The sequence below is a fragment of the Saccopteryx bilineata genome, chromosome 3, assembly GCF_036850765.1.
Source record: "Saccopteryx bilineata isolate mSacBil1 chromosome 3, mSacBil1_pri_phased_curated, whole genome shotgun sequence".
NCBI classification, from domain to species: domain Eukaryota; kingdom Metazoa; phylum Chordata; class Mammalia; order Chiroptera; family Emballonuridae; genus Saccopteryx; species Saccopteryx bilineata.
The window spans coordinates 37,819,938-37,836,424 of record NC_089492.1 but is presented as its reverse complement, the minus strand read 5'-3'; the positions used below and the strand labels follow the sequence as shown (position 1 = coordinate 37,836,424).

The 16,487-nt window shown below is 47.8% G+C and overlaps 1 protein-coding gene and 1 non-coding gene across 4 annotated transcripts in view; both read left to right on the top strand.

Moving 5' to 3' along the window:
• MATN2 (matrilin 2) overlaps nucleotides 1-16,487 on the top strand; it is a 167,045-nt gene that overhangs the window by 122,263 nt on the left and 28,295 nt on the right. For all 3 annotated transcript variants that reach the window (XM_066265999.1, XM_066265998.1, XM_066265997.1), the window contains exons 7-10: nucleotides 423-545; nucleotides 9,219-9,341; nucleotides 12,077-12,199; nucleotides 12,749-12,871. In XM_066265999.1, coding sequence (XP_066122096.1) covers nucleotides 423-545; nucleotides 9,219-9,341; nucleotides 12,077-12,199; nucleotides 12,749-12,871 — 492 coding nt within the window. The remainder of the gene's footprint in view (nucleotides 1-422; nucleotides 546-9,218; nucleotides 9,342-12,076; nucleotides 12,200-12,748; nucleotides 12,872-16,487) is intronic.
• LOC136332474 (U1 spliceosomal RNA) lies at nucleotides 7,449-7,612 on the top strand. The gene has a single exon (XR_010730731.1). It is a non-coding gene; the product is annotated as a U1 spliceosomal RNA (small nuclear RNA).

Genomic DNA, 16,487 nt, shown 5'->3' with positions numbered 1-16,487 from the left:
ATGTATAAACATCTTGTTACATATCAAGAAAATTCTCTTCCTGAGGACCATATTCCTAAACATGGAAATAGCTTCATTGAGTGATCTCTTCATGGTATGAATGTTTGAAGTCACTGATTTTTTAAAAATATTTTTTATTTATTCATTTTAGAGAGGAGAGAGAGAGAGAGAGAGAGAGAGAGAGAGAGAAGGGGGGGAGCAGGAAGCATCGACTCCCATATGTGCCTTGACCAGGCAAGCCCAGGGTTTTGAACTGGTGACCTCAGCATTCCAGGTGGATGCTTTACCCACTGCGCCACCATAGGTCAGGCCTGAAGTCACTGATTTTTATCTGTTTAGGAAACATTAAAACTGAAAATCCCTTGGTTTTCTTATGCTAGATTTATTGCTTTGTTTGTTATCATGATTTTCTTTCTTTCCAGAGATTGACTACTGTGCTTCACCTAATCATGGATGTCAGCACGAGTGTGTTAACACAGAAGATTCCTATTCCTGCCGCTGCCTGAGAGGCTTTACCCTGAATCCAGACAAAAAAACCTGCAGAAGTGAGTGGGTCTGCATATTGGAAAAGGGCTTGTTCTGCTAAATGCCCCACTGGTTTTCCTTTTCCTTGCAAATCTCAAGCAAGGTATACTTGTATGCAGCATTTATGTTTCCTAATATCATTCTGCCCTTTATTTTATCTTTGTCTCATGTGATCCTATGACAGGGATAACTTTTAGAGATTGAATAGGCTAGGTCCACCCATTGGGTTCATTTAGCAATGTTAAGGCCCAAGCTGAAGCTCCCACCTATCTGAAATGGGGGTGCATTCTCCCTCCTTCTTACCCCCACAACATGTATTTGAGACTTTGAGAAAGAAAAGGCTGGATCCAGAGACAGGAGGTAAGAGGAGCTGGTTTCTTCTGGTCATACTCAAGATAAGATACTTGGTAGCTGCTAAGAGGAGGAAATTGCAACTCTATTCTCTTTGACATGAAGGAGGAAGAAAAAAAAAAGACTCCAAGCAGCCCCACACCACTCAAGGGGAACCTGGTGTCAGCAGGATGATAGTCAGGATGTGCTGAGTGACTCAAATGCCTGTCACCTGGCACTTCCAGGGGGCTGACTGGGGCAGCTAGAGGACCCAGATGAGATCTCTTTAAACCAGACTGTCCCTGAAACACCGCTAGAATGGAAAGTCCACAAGGACAGAGATCTTTATCCTTTTCTCATTCTTGAATCATCAACAACTGAAAATTTTGGCACATGTAGGCGTGACAGTATTTATTAAATGAATGAATGAGTAAATGGATCTCTCTGAGATTTGTCATCTGGAGAAATTGTGAGTATTATTTGAATTACTCAATCTTATTAGACACATGGCCTTTTTAAGGCATACAGTTGTGAACTTTTTCAAAAAGCATTCTCATACTCAGTCCACACTCAGACACACTGAATTGTTCAGGGTTTCCTGATAGTGCTGTGTGCAGAACTCTCTGGAACTCCCATTTAGGGGTGTGTATTCTCCTGTGCTTTTTTACCCACCTCTTGCTGGTAGTATGGACAGCAGATCTGCATTTCAAAAGTTTGACTGTACGTTTCTTTTGAAAAGGACTGTCAGCTATATAACTGAATCCAGACAAGCCACATTCTGCTTATAGCATATATTGACATATATACTCGCTCTAATAAGTGTCAAACTTTGTCCACTGGCAGGTGGTTGCAGAGCCCATATTTTGAAACTGAGCCTTTGTTATAGAAGATAATTCTCATTGCTTTGCCTGGATGCAAACCCTGGAAGCATTCAAGAATTAAATGGGAATTTTAACTGAGAGCATTGAGAATGCAATAACAATCAGATGGGATATTTTCCATTAGACCACACATGCACACAATATGTTAGAGGGCCAAATTTTCTGGTTTGGCTGCTCCTTTCTGCTATTGACACCTTTTTTTAGGGGTGAATGTGTCCATGACTACACCCAGGAAAAATCACTCACAGGTGGATTCATATTTGTGGACTACAAGCTCTTATGCGTGGGATAATTAGATCCAGTTCAAATCAGACACTCGTTGTGTTAGTGCAGCTTTATTGTTTTATTTTTATTTTTTTTCCTGAAGCTGGAAACAGTGAGAGACAGTCAGACAGACTCCAGCATGCGCCCGACCGGGATCCACCCGGGACGCCCACCAGGGGCGATGCTCTGCCCCTCCGGGGGTCGCTCTGCTGAGACCAGAGCCACTCTAGCGCCTGGGGCAGAGGCCAAGGAGCCATCCCCAGTGCCCGGGCCATCTTTGCTCCAATGGAGCCTTGGCTGCAGGAGGGGAAGAGAGAGACAGAAAGGAAGGAGGGGGGTGTGGAGAAGCTAATGGGCGCTTCTTCTATGTGCCCTGGCCAGGAATCGAACCCGGGTCCCCCGCACGCCAGGCAGACGCTCTACCGCTGAGCCAACCGGCCAGGGCCGTGTTAGTGCAGCTTTAGTGCGTTACTAAAGAAGGGAAGAAAAAACAAGTCAGGCATGTGTCCATCAGTGGAGGGAATCTGCTTGGGGCTCTGCATCTCATACCAATCATCTAAGATCACCCCCTCCACCTCTGCCACACCCTTCACATCCTGCCTGGAAAGGCACTGGAGTAAGAGACGCATCCAATACAGTGCACACATCCTTCTCAAGGCGGGAGGGCAGCTGGAGAGGAAGTGCCCACCCAGGAGTAGTTTGACCAGCACAGATTAGCCCACAGATGGGCCTGTTCGCAGGCTGCGGCCCGGTCCAGAGTCCCTAATGCTTACCCACATGTGTATATTCAGCAGTTATAGCTCCATTTCCTCTTTAGCCAAGGTGCCCTACTTTTTCATCCAAGAAAAATGGAATTTGTTCCTAAAACCCGATGTCCTCATCAGCCCTTCTCCCAACATCCTACCTCATCGTTACATTTTCCAGTGTCTTTGCTGCAGAGCTAGCCCTCGACTCCTGAGGTCAGCCTCTTAGAGCTGCCCCTGACTTCGTGTTTGCATTCAGTCCTTATGGCCACCAACGTATTCCGGCGCTCACGGTCTCTCTGGAGCATTACGTGGAAGAAGGAAGTGAAGAAATTGGGTTAAAATCTGGAGTTTGTTATTAGGAGACTGAGGATCTGAAGAGCATGACAGATCTCCTGCTCAGGGCACAGCCATTTACATCTAAGAGGCAGTTAATGGATGTGGGCTATTTTCAAATCTAATAAGAAATCTATTTTTCAAAGGAATTTAATGTCATCCAATTAAACTGGAAAAAGAAATTCAAGCAGAATCCTACTGAAGAAAAGACCCTTGGCCTGGATTTGTTCTTTCTCCTTATCTGGCCACAATTTCATTTTGTGAAAAGTGCTGTCATCGATTTAAGGCATAAATTATTAAGGAACTATGCAAAGCACAGACACCGGGACTGGTCTGGCTGTCTAGTGGGGCCCAGGGGTGGAATCAGATGTGTGTGACCCATGTGCTGGGCTCCAGGACTGCTAGTACTGGTGCCACAGCTGATGTTCCCTGTAGCTGCAGACATCACACTCTGAAGACTCGGATGGGGTGCACCGGTTGGACTGAGCCGAGAGCCGTGAAGGCTGGTCTTGGCAGTGTCATTCATACTGACCATGTGACCTTGAACAGACAGCTTTACTTTTCAGTGTGTGGATTTCCTAAATCAAAGGAACATGACCTCCTGCTTTAACATTTTGTACCCTGTCCAATTTTTTTGAAACTACCTGTACCACTCAGTTGGCATTATAATTTATTCTCTAGGGTTACTGATCTTTAATGTTTTTATGTCTTTTTTTCTTTCTTTCTTTTTTTTTTTTTTTTTTTAGTGAGAGAGACAGAGAGTGGAACAAATAGGGAAAGACAGACAAGAAAGGAGAGAGATGAGAAGCATCAGTTCTTCATTGCAGCACCTTAGTTGTTCATTGATTGCTTTCTCATATGTGCATTGACCAGGGGGCTCCAGCTGAGTCAGTGACCCCTTGCTCAAGCCAGTGACTATGAGGTCATGTCTATGATCCCACGCTCAAGCTGGTGAGCCCGCGCTCAATCCGGCGGCCTCATGGTTTTGAACCTGGGTCCTTTGCGTCTCAGCCCAATGTTCTGTCTACTGCACCATTACCTGGTCAAGCTCATGTTTTTATGTCTTACCTTTTCAGCAAGGTCTCCAACTCATAAGTGCTGTTTAATTTGTTATCTGACAATCCTGCCATGTGACCTCACATGGGCTTACGGGATATTCTAGGCTTTACCAGATAAAGCTACACTCTAGCTTGGCCTTTGTGTAGCTCTTCACAGTTAGTGATGAAACTGACCCAGATATGGGGTACATAGTACTTCTCAATAAAAACTGATTAAATGAATAAATAAGCCAATGAATATCTAACTAACACACACATGAAGAAATTTGACTCAAGTGTGTAAAGAAGGCAAAAATCTAGTTAAACCCCTGCTGTAAGGAACCATTTGGAGAAGAGTCATTTTTGAATTGCTGTCTGCCAAATAACTGAGTGATAACATCTTTAAGAATCTAAATGTTTTCAGTTTATTTTTTGTGTATGTACATCTTTGTTAAAAACAATGCCAGCTTTTTATAAATTGTGGTAAAACATACATAACAAAATTACCATTGTATTTACCATTGTAACCATTTTAAAGTGTACAATTCGGTGGCATTAAGTACATGTACATTATTATGTAACCATCACCACCATCCATCTCCAGGACTCTCTTATCTCTCCAGACTGAAATTCTGTACCCATTTTTTATGTCTTACCTTCTCAGTGGGGTCTCTAACTCATAAGTGCTGTTTAATTTGTTGTCTGACAGTTCTGCCATCTGACTTCACAGGAGCTTAAAAAGTTGCATTCCATTTCTCTCTCCATCCAACTCCTGGCAACCATCCTATTTTCTGTCTCTATGAATCTGCCTATTCTAGGTATCTCATATAAGTAGAATATCTGTCCTTTTGTGACTGGCTTGTTTCACTTAGCATAATGTCTTCAAGGCACATCCATGTTGTAGCATGTATCAGAACTTCCTTCCTTTTTAAGGCTGAATATTCCATTTTATGTATCTGTAACACTTGGTTTATCCAGACATCTGTCAGTGGACATTGGGTTGCTTCTGCCTTTTGGCTATTGTGAATAATGCTGCTGTGAGCATGGGTATATAAGTATCTGTTGGAGTCCCTACTTTTAGTTCTTTTGGGTATATATCCAGAAGTGGGACTGCTGTATCATATAGTAATTCTATGTTTAATTTTTTGAGGAACCTCGATACTGTCTTCCATAGTGGCAGAATGCTAGCTTTTTAAAACGATGTTTGCTGAAGGTCATTTCAGCTTTCTCTGATGGTGTAATGAAGTGGTTCCTGCAGGCCCTACACTGTGTGACCCCAGACTGTGGGGTCCTTTGTGTTCTGTGTCTGTTTGCTTGGTTGGTTGGTTGTCTGTTTGCTCATGGCCCATGTTTTCTTGCTGGGCATATTTTTATTTATTGAAGCTCTTCCCCTGTTCCCTGGCATTCAGTCTGTTCTGCACAGTAAGGCTGTTGATGAGTCCAGGCTGATGAACTGAAGCTACACACAGCCAACAATATGCTGCCTCCCCTTGTGCAGGAGGGAGGAGCACTGAGAGTGCCAAGGGGTCAGGGACACTTGTAGTGATATCTCTTCTCTTAGGCCAACCTCTTCATGTTGTGGGAGTTCTCTCTGTGTGCTCAGTCTGCAGCCACTTCGCAGACTCTGTGATGTGAAAAGTTCCATCCACCAGTTAGTTACCTGCAAGGCATATCATGGACCCTTTAAGGGATGAGCCTGGGGTCCCTTGGATGTGGGTTCCATCACAGCTCCATTTTTAGCTATCTCTGGGATCTTGATAAGTTATTAACCTTTCTAAACTCATTTCCTCACCTTTAAAATGTGGATAATAATAGTACATACCTTTAGAGTCAAATGAAATTCTTAGTACTTAGCAGGTGCTTATGAAATGGTAGCAACTGTGATTACCATCAGTGACTTTATTATTGTACTATTTCCCGTGATGCTGCATCATTATAAAGACAAAAACGGTCCCTGCTTATGGAACTCACAGTCTGTGAAAGAAGCAGATATTGAGGCGTGCACACACACACACACACACACACACAATGCTATGTGCCCATTGTGATGAATGCTATGAAAGAGAGAGGTCCCATAGAAAGATCTGACTTCATCAGGGAGGTTTCATCAAAGGTGTCACTGAAGCCCTGGCCGGTTGGCTCAGCGGTAGAGCGTCGGCCTAGTGTGCGGAGGACCCGGGTTCGATTCCCAGCCAGGGCACACAGGAGAAGCGCCCATTTGCTTCTCCACCCCTCCGCCGCACTTTCCTCTCTGTCTCTCTCTTCCCCTCCCGCAACCGAGGCTCCATTGGAGCAAAGATGGCCCGGGCGCTGGGGATGGCTCCTTGGCCTCTGCCCCAGGCGCTAGAGTGGCTCTGGTCGCAATATGGCGACGCCTAGGATGGGCAGAGCATCGCCCCCTGGTGGGCAGAGCGTCGCCCCTGGTGGGCGTACCGGGTGGATCCCGGTCGGGCGCATGCGGGAGTCTGTCTGACTGTCTCTCCCTGTTTCCAGCTTCAGAAAAATGAAAAAAAAAAAAAAAAAAAGGTGTCACTGAAGAAATGATATTTTTCTGACTGTGAAAGAAACAGACGTTAATGAGGACAGGGAGGAGCCATTGAAGCAAGAGAGTAATTGATGTGTGTTTTGTCTTTAAGTTATTTGTATATGTAAGCCTCTTCAAATCCTTTTTGAGCAGAGATAATATAAATAAAAATAAAATGTGTTTCTAAGTCCATTACTTTATGGTATCAGATAATTTACCCTTTATTAGGGTGCTTTTTGGTCATGCAAAACAGGAAATCCAGCAGATGGTGTCTGAAGCCAATCAAGGACATTTACTTTTTACCTAACAGATCCAGGTGGTTGTTCCCAGGGTAGCTCAGTGACTCAGTGATGTTACCAAGAACCCAGACTCTTTCTGTCTCCCTTTACTGTGCTAAAACACATTGACTTTTCGTCCTCCCACTTGTCATCTCACGGCTATAAGACAGCTGTTGCAGCGTCGGGCATCATGACTTCACTCTACTAGATCCAAAGATAGAAAGAAAAGAGGATAGAGAAAAAAGCATTTCTCATTATACATCTTTGTCTTTTCAGGAAGAAAATTTTTTCTTAGGGTCCCAGTAAACTTTTCCTTACATCTCATTGGCTAGAACTAAAACATATTTCCATCTCTACACCAATCACTGACAAAGGAGAACATGGTTACCGGGCTGGCTTAGAGCAGCCATGATTCATTAGGATCAGAGTTCTGGTCCCAAGAAGACAAGGGTAATGGGTGTTGCCAAGGCAACCAACAGTGTCTGTCACATCCCCAGGGTGGGAAAAACTGCAGTTAAACTGATCCAGACATACTTACGTGGCAGTGGAGATACCATGATCACGAAAATGGTTTTCCCAGGGCGAGGCTTATCCATTGCACTCCGGATGTGCTGACCCCTGCGATTTCCCCAAATGTGGGAAACTCGACCGCATAATTTGTGGTAGTGGGGGACTGTATTCACGCTCTCCCCTAAAAAAAACAAACAAACAAAAAATACCCAAAAACTGATCCAGACCAGCCACTGAAGTTGGTGGTGACCTTTTGCCCCAATATCAGTCTCACAAAAGCCCTCCACAAGCTCATGTGATTCCCTTCTATCATTCTCCATCTTTCCCATAACCTGCTCTCTGTAGGGCCTTGTAGTTTTAGCATTTTCTACCAGGAAATGAAACTGCTAACTGGCTGTTAAACAACTTATCTGCGAAACAGCTTGGATGGTATGAATATTACTATAGGACACAACTGCAGCAACTTGGGCAGGATCAGAGACGTGTCCTCTCCAGGTTCTTTTTTTCTTTTAATTTAAAAAATTTTTAAATTTTTAGATGGGGAGGGAAGGATGGAGGAAAGCAGGAAGCATCAACTTGTAGTAGTTGCTTCTGATATGTGCCTTGACAGGGCAAGCCCAGGGATTTGAACCAGCAACCTCAGCATTCCAGGTCGACGCTTTCTCCACTGCATCACCACAAATCAGGCCTCTCTGGGTTCTTGATGTGGATACTGTCATGGCCTCACTCAGAGAAAGGTTAAGCCTTTGGACCCTTCCTAATGTCACTGCCATTTTCTGCCTCTCCGAAGTAGCTGGGTATCTTGCAAGATCCGCTTTTGTTTATTCTGCTTTGTACTGTGCTATGTCACTGTCAGGTGTCACTGTCAGACGCCACTGCAGCTGGCAGCTCCCTATATGCTTTGGAGCCCTAGTGATCAGGTTAATTGGAAGAAGACTACTGGATTTTCTCAGCTTTTCCCTGTACTTGGAAGGGGCTGGGCTGGGGACCGTAGCCCTCAACCCATTTTTTTCATCTCTTTGGCCATCAAACGGGGAGAGACGCATGAGGTAGAAAACAAGGGTACACGTCAGGTAGCAGGTTCTTCTTCAGACAAGCTCCCGAGAGCAGGAGCTGTTTCTCCTGTGTCCCGCAGAGCAGTGTTTTCCGCCACCAGTCCACGGACGGTCCACCAGAAATTTTGTGCCAGTCTGCAAAAAGATTTAACCGCCTTGATGTCGTATGGAGATTATAGACCAGGGGTCCCCAAACTACGGCCTGCGGGCCGCATGCGGCCCCCTGAGGCTGTTTATCCGGCCCCCACTGCACTTCCAGAAGGGGCACCTCTTTCATTGGTGGTCAGTGAGAGGAGCATAGTTCCCATTGAAATACTGGTCAGTTTGTTGATTTAAATTTACTCGTTCTTTATTTTAAATATTGTATTTGTTCCCGTTTTGTTTTTTTACTTTAAAATAAGATATGTGCAATGTGCACAGGGATTTGTTCATATTTTTTTTATAGTCTGGCCCTCCAACAGTCTGAGGGACAGTGAACTGGCCCCCTGTGTAAAAGGTTTGGGGACCCCTGTTATAGACCCAATGATCTTAATTGAATTCGCTTATGCTCAGGGTGATTTCTGCCTTAACGGTCCCCCAGAATCTCCTATTTTCACCAGTCCCCAAGCGTAAGAAGGTTGCAAACCATTGTACAGAGCCCTTTATTTGCTGAATGTTCCCTGTGAGGGGTTGACCTCACAGCCTGGGAAGAGCGCTGAGACAGAATGAAACAAGATCTGCCCTTTTTCCTCTCAGGGATCAACTACTGTGCACTGAAGAAACCTGGCTGTGAACATGAATGTGTCAACACAGAAGAGGGCTACTACTGTCGCTGCCACCGGGGCTACACCCTGGACCCCAACGGCAAGACCTGCAGCCGTAAGTGTGCCCAGGGCCGGGGGTGCTGACTGGAGGGAAGGGGCCACACCAGGCGCCCAGGCTCACTAGCAGCCAACTCCTTCTGCAGTTCCTGGGTTTCCTGTGTGCCTTATGGTCTGACAGACTTAAGTTTCCTTGCCTCAATTTCATCATCCATAAAATGGGACTATGCCTGCTACCTACGTCAGAGATTGCATTGTGAAGATTAAAAGATTTAATATATATAAAACACTTAGAAAAGTGCAGCTAACCATGTAATAAGCAGTCAATAAATATTAGTTAATATTATTATTTGCTATTGAGAGCACTGGTTAAGTCAGACTATCCTGAAGCCAAGTCCAGGCTGCACACCAGACATGTGACCCAGGGTGCTTACTTAATTTCGCCAGGCTTTGATTTCTCCATGTTTGAAAAAGAGCACAGGGAAAACATACAGTTACAGATGTTAGTCCGTTATTACCATGGAGCCTGAGAGAGAAACGAGCACTGGCCCCTGCCTGGGACAAGAGATTGGAAGGGACAGAGCTCAGAAAGCACTTGGGGCAGAGCTGAGAAACATGGAACTTTTTTGTGAAGACTTTTCTTAATTTTCTTTTGTAAGAAGCACAACACATCTCCATTTGGTGATGTAAACACACAGAAACTTGCGGTCTTTGCCAGCTGGATGTTTCCATCAGTTTTTATGAGGCAAAATCTGCACTGGTCCAGGCCAGCAGGGGTGGGGGGTGGGGGGCGCTAAGCACCACAGTGGATGGTGACTCTGGTGTGCCGGAAGAGGGGCTTAGTGACACAACCAGCATAGAAGGGGCCCTTTGTGTGACTTTTCACCCAGCAGGCTGTACATCTGCTCCAGCTTTGGGGACAGAGATAGACTGTGAGCGAGAACAGTGCAGCTGTTCAGCATTTAGACCTTAAACTGCCAGAAGGGGAAGCTTCACAGATGAAGTATTAAGTTCAGAGCAGTCCCCAGGCAAACCTGGACCCCTTCAGTCTTCAGAGGGAAGAAAGTGCCTCAATTAGCTTTCTAAGGACTGATCTCAGAGGTCAAAGAACTTTGGCACCAGAAGGTTGACACTGCCATGCCTCTGGATGTGTGTGTCCTCTTGAGATGTAAGTGGGGAGCAGGTCTCCACTTGGAAAGGAGATGCCCTGGTGAAGACGGATCTGAGTACCTTCTGCTTATTTTCCAGAAGTGTGGGGTCTGCCAGCTGACAAGCCCTGGCAGGAATCCCGGGGCAGGCTGGGCAAGATCTGGCTGAGCCTACCTGGAGACCCAGGGGCCAAGGCCTGCATCTTTCTCCCAGCATGCCTTGGGGGACCTAGAAGAGCTCAGAGGAGAAGCTAGAGGGATGGGCCATATCTCCCCTCTGGAATCTAATAAGAAGGACCACATAGTCAGCTTCAAAAAAGAATAAACCAAACCATTTCTTCCTAGGAGTTCCCTGAGAAAACCATGGTATCCTATTCCCCTTGAGGGCTCAGGGAGCCTCAGGCCATGTTGACAAGAAGCCCTTATGGTCGCCCACCCTGGGCAGGCTCTGCTGTGAGCATTTTCCAGGCATTTGCTCACTTAATCCTCACAGCAGCCTCATGAGGCATCTACGTTCTTATGCCTATTTAAAGAAAGGGAAACTGTGGCACAAAAAGATCAACTTTCTTGGGGTCACACGACTGGTAAATGGTGGAACCAGGATGTGAGGACAAGCCTCTGGCTCCTGAGAGCCTGCAAATGTTTGCAGTAGGCACATCTACCGGTGGAATGTTCCAGAAGGCATCAGTCCCAGGCCCTGTGGGAGTCAAAGAAGTCCACTTGCTGGCCATGCACAAGGCCTCCAGTGTCTCACCAGTCTCTGGGTTTGCGTTTTCTCCATCAAGGAGATCTGATGGGGATCAGAACAAGGGTGGCGACCTGCAGGGCTGTCTGTGGGAGCAGCCCACCACAGCTGTGTGTCACTGTCCCTCATATTCACTGCCACGGGACCAGCTGTGCAGCGCGGGGCCCCGGAGCCGCTGCACATGCAGGCCCAGGCTCTGGTGTGTTTTCTCTATCTGGGTGTCCTGGTTATAGGGGGAAAGCCTCTTTTTATTTCATTTTCAGATAGAACTGAAACTATACAATTAATTCTTACTCAGCACTTCTTCATAATAAGTATTCATTTAGTGGTGCCTGCCAGCTACTGTCCTGAGGGTGTCACACTTATCAACTCCTCCACTCACTGCATTCTTCTAAGAAGCCACTGTCATCATCCCCGTTTCTCAAGTCAGGACCAATGGCAGAGGCATCCCATAGCCAGGAAGTCAGGGAGTGGGGTTTGATCCTAACTAATCTGATGCCAGAACTCTCATTCTTTAGCAGTACTCGGTCAGCTGGCAAGCCCAGTGGCTCTGGGCCCACGGTGTGACCTTCCTGAGCCTTGCTTTCCTCCCAGTGAGATGGGGCTCGCACCTGCTCTCAGCACTGCCCCAAGGATTTCAGATTATGGTGCCAAGGCCCCAGCACAGAGAGCTGTTGTCATTAACACCCACACAGGACTTGTACATGCTTTCCTCTTCAAAGAAATGGGAAGAGAAATTAACAGGCAAGACAGATATTATTCGAGAGACCAGCCGCACAGAGTAGAATAAAGTGAAGTGGGTCCTCAGGGGCTGCCTCAGAGGAGGCTTTGTGTTCAATGCCCCCTTGCTGGTGGGCGATGCCTCCCATTATTTTCTGTTTTCGTGTGTGACAACCACAGGGGTGGACCACTGTGCAGAGCAGGACCACGGCTGTGAACAGCTGTGTCTGAACACAGAGGAGTCCTTCATCTGCCAGTGCTCGGAAGGCTTCCTCATCAATGCCGACCTCAAGACCTGCTCCCGTGAGTCCCCCTCCATCCTTCTCTGATGGTGGTGGGGGGTGGGGGTGGGGGGTTGCAACAGGAGTTGAAAAGTATGAGGACTGTAAAGCAGTGGTCCCTAGCCCCTGGGCCTTGGACTGGGACTGGTACAGGTCTGTGGGCCATTTGGTACCGGTTGCAGAGAAAGAATAAATAACTTACATTATTTCCATTTTATTTATATTTAAGTCTGAACGATGTCTTATTTTTTTAAAATGACCAGATTCCCTCTGTTACATCCAAGACTCGCTCTTGATGCTTGTCTCGGTCACATAATATATTTATCCGTCCCACCCTAAAGGCTGGTCTGTGAAAATATTTTCTGACATTAAACCGGTCCGTGGCCCCAAAAAGGTTGGGGACCACTGCTGTAGAGGACAGTGTGCCGCAGCCCCCTCTTTCCTCTGCCCTTTGTTCCAGGGCGATCACGGGGATGTCCTCTGGGGACTGCACGCCTGGGAGTGAGGTGGGGTAGGAAAGGCAGAGGCCTCGCTGACCTCACTGGCCTCACCTGGCTGTGGGGTTTTGCAGGGGCTGATTATTGCTTGCTGAGTGACCATGGCTGTGAATACTCCTGCATCAACACGGACAGGTCCTTCGCCTGTCAGTGTCCTGAGGGACACGTGCTACGCAGTGATGGGAAGACCTGCGCCAGTGAGTGTTCGAAGCCTGGTGACAAGAGGGCCTCGCAGGGGCGATCCCGGGCGAGGGGCGATCCCGGGCGAGGGGCGGTCCCGGGCGAGGGGCGGTCCCGGGTGAGGGGCGGTCCGGGCGAGGGGCTTCCCCGGGCGAGGTGCACTGTGGGACCGGTGGTACCTGTGTGTCCGCTCCCCGGGTTCGCTGGGCAGAGTCAACGTGCGGAAAGGGTTCTCCCAGCGATGTGAGATGGCTTTTCCTGTTTCCACAGTCTGCCTCCCGGTCACTTTAAGGCAGAACGGAGCCCAGTTTCTTAGCTCTCACTTCTCTATCCTCTCAATCTGGCTGGAAGTGGTAGCTCTCCGGGTGGCACAGGATGAGATCACTGCGGACCCCCCTGGCCGGGGCTTCGTACGGAGCTGTGCTAAGCACAGGTGTTCCCCGTTCCTGCACCCTGTGAATACCCATCCCGCATGAGAAAACTGCAGCTCAGACTAAAGAAGGAGCCTAAGGTTACCAGCTGTTACGTAACGGGTTCAAACTCTGGTCCCTGTGACTTCAAAGTCAGTTCAGGAGAAGGGGAGGCTCTTGAGAAATCTTTCCTCTCCCTAGTGTGATAGTCTGGCTTCAGATGGTGAGATAGCCAGTGATATTTCTTGGGTATATACTTCCTTGCAGCTGGTTCCAACTGCACTCTCCATTAATTAAAAAAAAAAAAGAAAGAAAAAGCTCCTAGATCTTTCTCTCTCTTTCATTCAAAAATATGCTGGGGGGTTTTGCCCTATAATCCCATTTTCAGGATGAAGACTAAAAAAAATCATTTTGAGGAAAGGGATCAGAAATGGAGGAAAGGGACTATAATTTACCTTCCCCATCCTGCTGATCTTTCTGGTTATCAGGTCAAGCTTCCTGAGCACTTATACAACTGTGGCCACAGCCTAATTTATCCACCTTTTTATACGGTCCGTTCACATGGCAGGTGAGCCGACTGCCCAGCTGGGCGTGCCTCCCTCACTGTGAAGCCTGTGAGAAATGTTTCCCTCATGTGAGACAGATTCTTAAGTCTTGGCAAAGGGATTATCCATTTTAAAGCTTGCTTGTGGCTGCCTGCCCGGCCGCCTCCAGGACTGCCGCGTGAGCCAGCAGGGGTGGGTGTGGGCATTGGGGCTGCAGAACGAGGATGGGTGTGTCAAATTTCATCAACATCTGACAGCATGCCAAAGCCAGATGCATGGGTTTTTTTTTTATTGGTTTGTTTTAATTCTCCCCTTCTCTTGTCCTCCTTCTTACTGTAACCGCCAAGAGTAGACTCTAACATGGTTACAGGCCATCTAAGAAATTATCACAGCCCTTCCAAACGAGTGTTGCCTCTTTTCTTTAATATCCATGCCCTGTCCCTCCCTACTCAGGTCCACATGTAGGTTATGCAACCGATGCTTTTAAATGTTGCCCATTTTCTCATTTCAGGTTTGTTTATAACTAATGATACAATGATACCATCATATGAATAGATGTTCAACAGTACAGTTTGATGTGTGTGGTATATATGGTTGTGACTATATGAGAACTTGAGAGATGATCAGATGGGTTAGCACATCCTCGGGGAATGGTGGTACCCAGGAGACATTTTCCCCACCAGCGATTCCCTTGATTGAAGCTATTTGTTGAGCTGTTCCCTAGTTGAAGACTTTCTGTCTGCCCCAGGATGGTTTGGTCTAGCTGCCTTGTCCTATAGTAATGGGCTGTGTGTCCTATAATAGTGTGGCCAGAGTTAACTGGGGACTGAGATGTATGCTTCCCAGCTCTGTGCCAGATGATGAAGGTCCTGATGATGTGACTAAACCTTTTTGGAAAAACCTGCTGGGCTGTGGATGGGCCCACAGGGGTCAGCAGGCCTGGCTCAGCAGTAAGACTGCCCTTGGCCCTTCATACAGGCAGCCTTCACCAAGAGCTTTTATAGCAGGTGGCCTGAAGAACCCCTCACTCGCCTTCCAGAAGGTTATCTGAGGCATAGACTAATTGGCCCTGGTAGCCCCATACCTCTGCAGGTCCCTTGGCCTCCGTGGCATCTGAAGTGGAGCCCGTTCTCCCTTCCTCTGCCCTTGGCCCCCAAGCTGTGATTGTCCGGATTCTGCCTAGGAGCCTGCCTTGCTGCGGGGGGTTGGTGGCATATTGGGAGGAAGGAGAGTGAGGAATGGGCTTCAGCTGAGAGGCCCCCTCCCTTCTCTGGCCCCTGGAAATTTCCTTAGATAGAACTTTCGCAAGGGGATCCCAGCATCAGGAAAGACTCCACGGACTAGATGTACACAGGACACAAGGCCCGATGGCCTGCCAGCCCCTGGAGCTTGAGACCAGGTCTTATTTGGCCCCTGAGGGGTGCTCAGTACAGTTCAGTGAGCGACTGTCAGAGACCACCTGTCTTTCTATCACGTGGTACCTGGCACATGTTCCACTCCCTGCTCAGTATCAGTCAGCAGCTCTCTGTGTCGCTCAAGATCAGTTCCCAGCCATGCCCCTCGATTTGGCAGTGTTGGAGGACCCCCTCCACCAGCCCTTCAGCCCCATTCCAAGTCTTCCTTAATCCCTCTAGTTCTTCAAGAGGGTGAGTCCCCAAGTTTTTTGAGCAGGGGTGCATTCCCAGTCCATCGGTGTCCACTTAGGATAAACTCCCGTTCCCATCCATGCTGGTGGGAGCCCAGCCTCTGGCTGACATCGGCCGCCCCACATAGACACACCTGTGGGGAACTTCCTGCCTACCTTCTGGCTGGGAGCTCCTCTCCTCCAGCCGCGCAGTCTGGATCAACCCTCTCCACAGCCCTCTCCTGCCCCAGCCTCGCCCTGTGGCTCTCTGTGCACAGATCTGAGAAACAATGGGGCAGAGTGGGAAGAATACTGAACTAATAGCTAATCTTGTTGCTTCCACCCTGAGCAAGGGAATTGATGCTCTCTGGATCCCATCACTCAGCTGTAAGCTGGGAGTAATCATTTCTGCCTTTCTGTCAGGGAAGGTTCATCGAAGAGCTTTGGCAACTTGTAAATGGCCGCAAATGCCTAAAATACTATGGTTATGGTCTTATTTCCCATGTTAGGCTGTCCCACACTGAGAAGGCTGAAGTAGCCACCACCTCTGAGGGCCTGGCCTGTTGGAGGGGCCCCGAGGAGAGGTCACCCAAAGAGGCACCAGATTCAGGAGGCTAAGGATTCCCTGGGAAGACCACCTGCCTCTGACAGGTGGAGGACACTGGTGGGGGTCTGAGCACTGGACATCCCATCGGGGTCTCCCTCGTCCAGCCTCCACAGGCAGAGCTGTGAGGGTGGAAGAAGCCCTAAGCAAGGCAAAGAGAGTTCTCTGGTCTACTAGGGCTGCCATAACAAAACACCACAGGCTGGGGCTTAAACAACAGAAATTTATTTTCTCACGGTGCTGGAGGCTGCAACTGTGAGTGAGGTCAAGATGCCAGTGTGGTCAGGTTCAGTGAGAAGCTTCTAGGCTTTGTCCTCCATCCTCCAATGGCGGAGAGAGGGGAAGAGGGAGAGCAAGCTCTCTGCTGGCTCTTCTTATAAGGGCACCTCATGGGCTCTCCACCCTTATGACCTCATCTAAACCTAATAAACTCCCAAAGGCTCTGCCTCC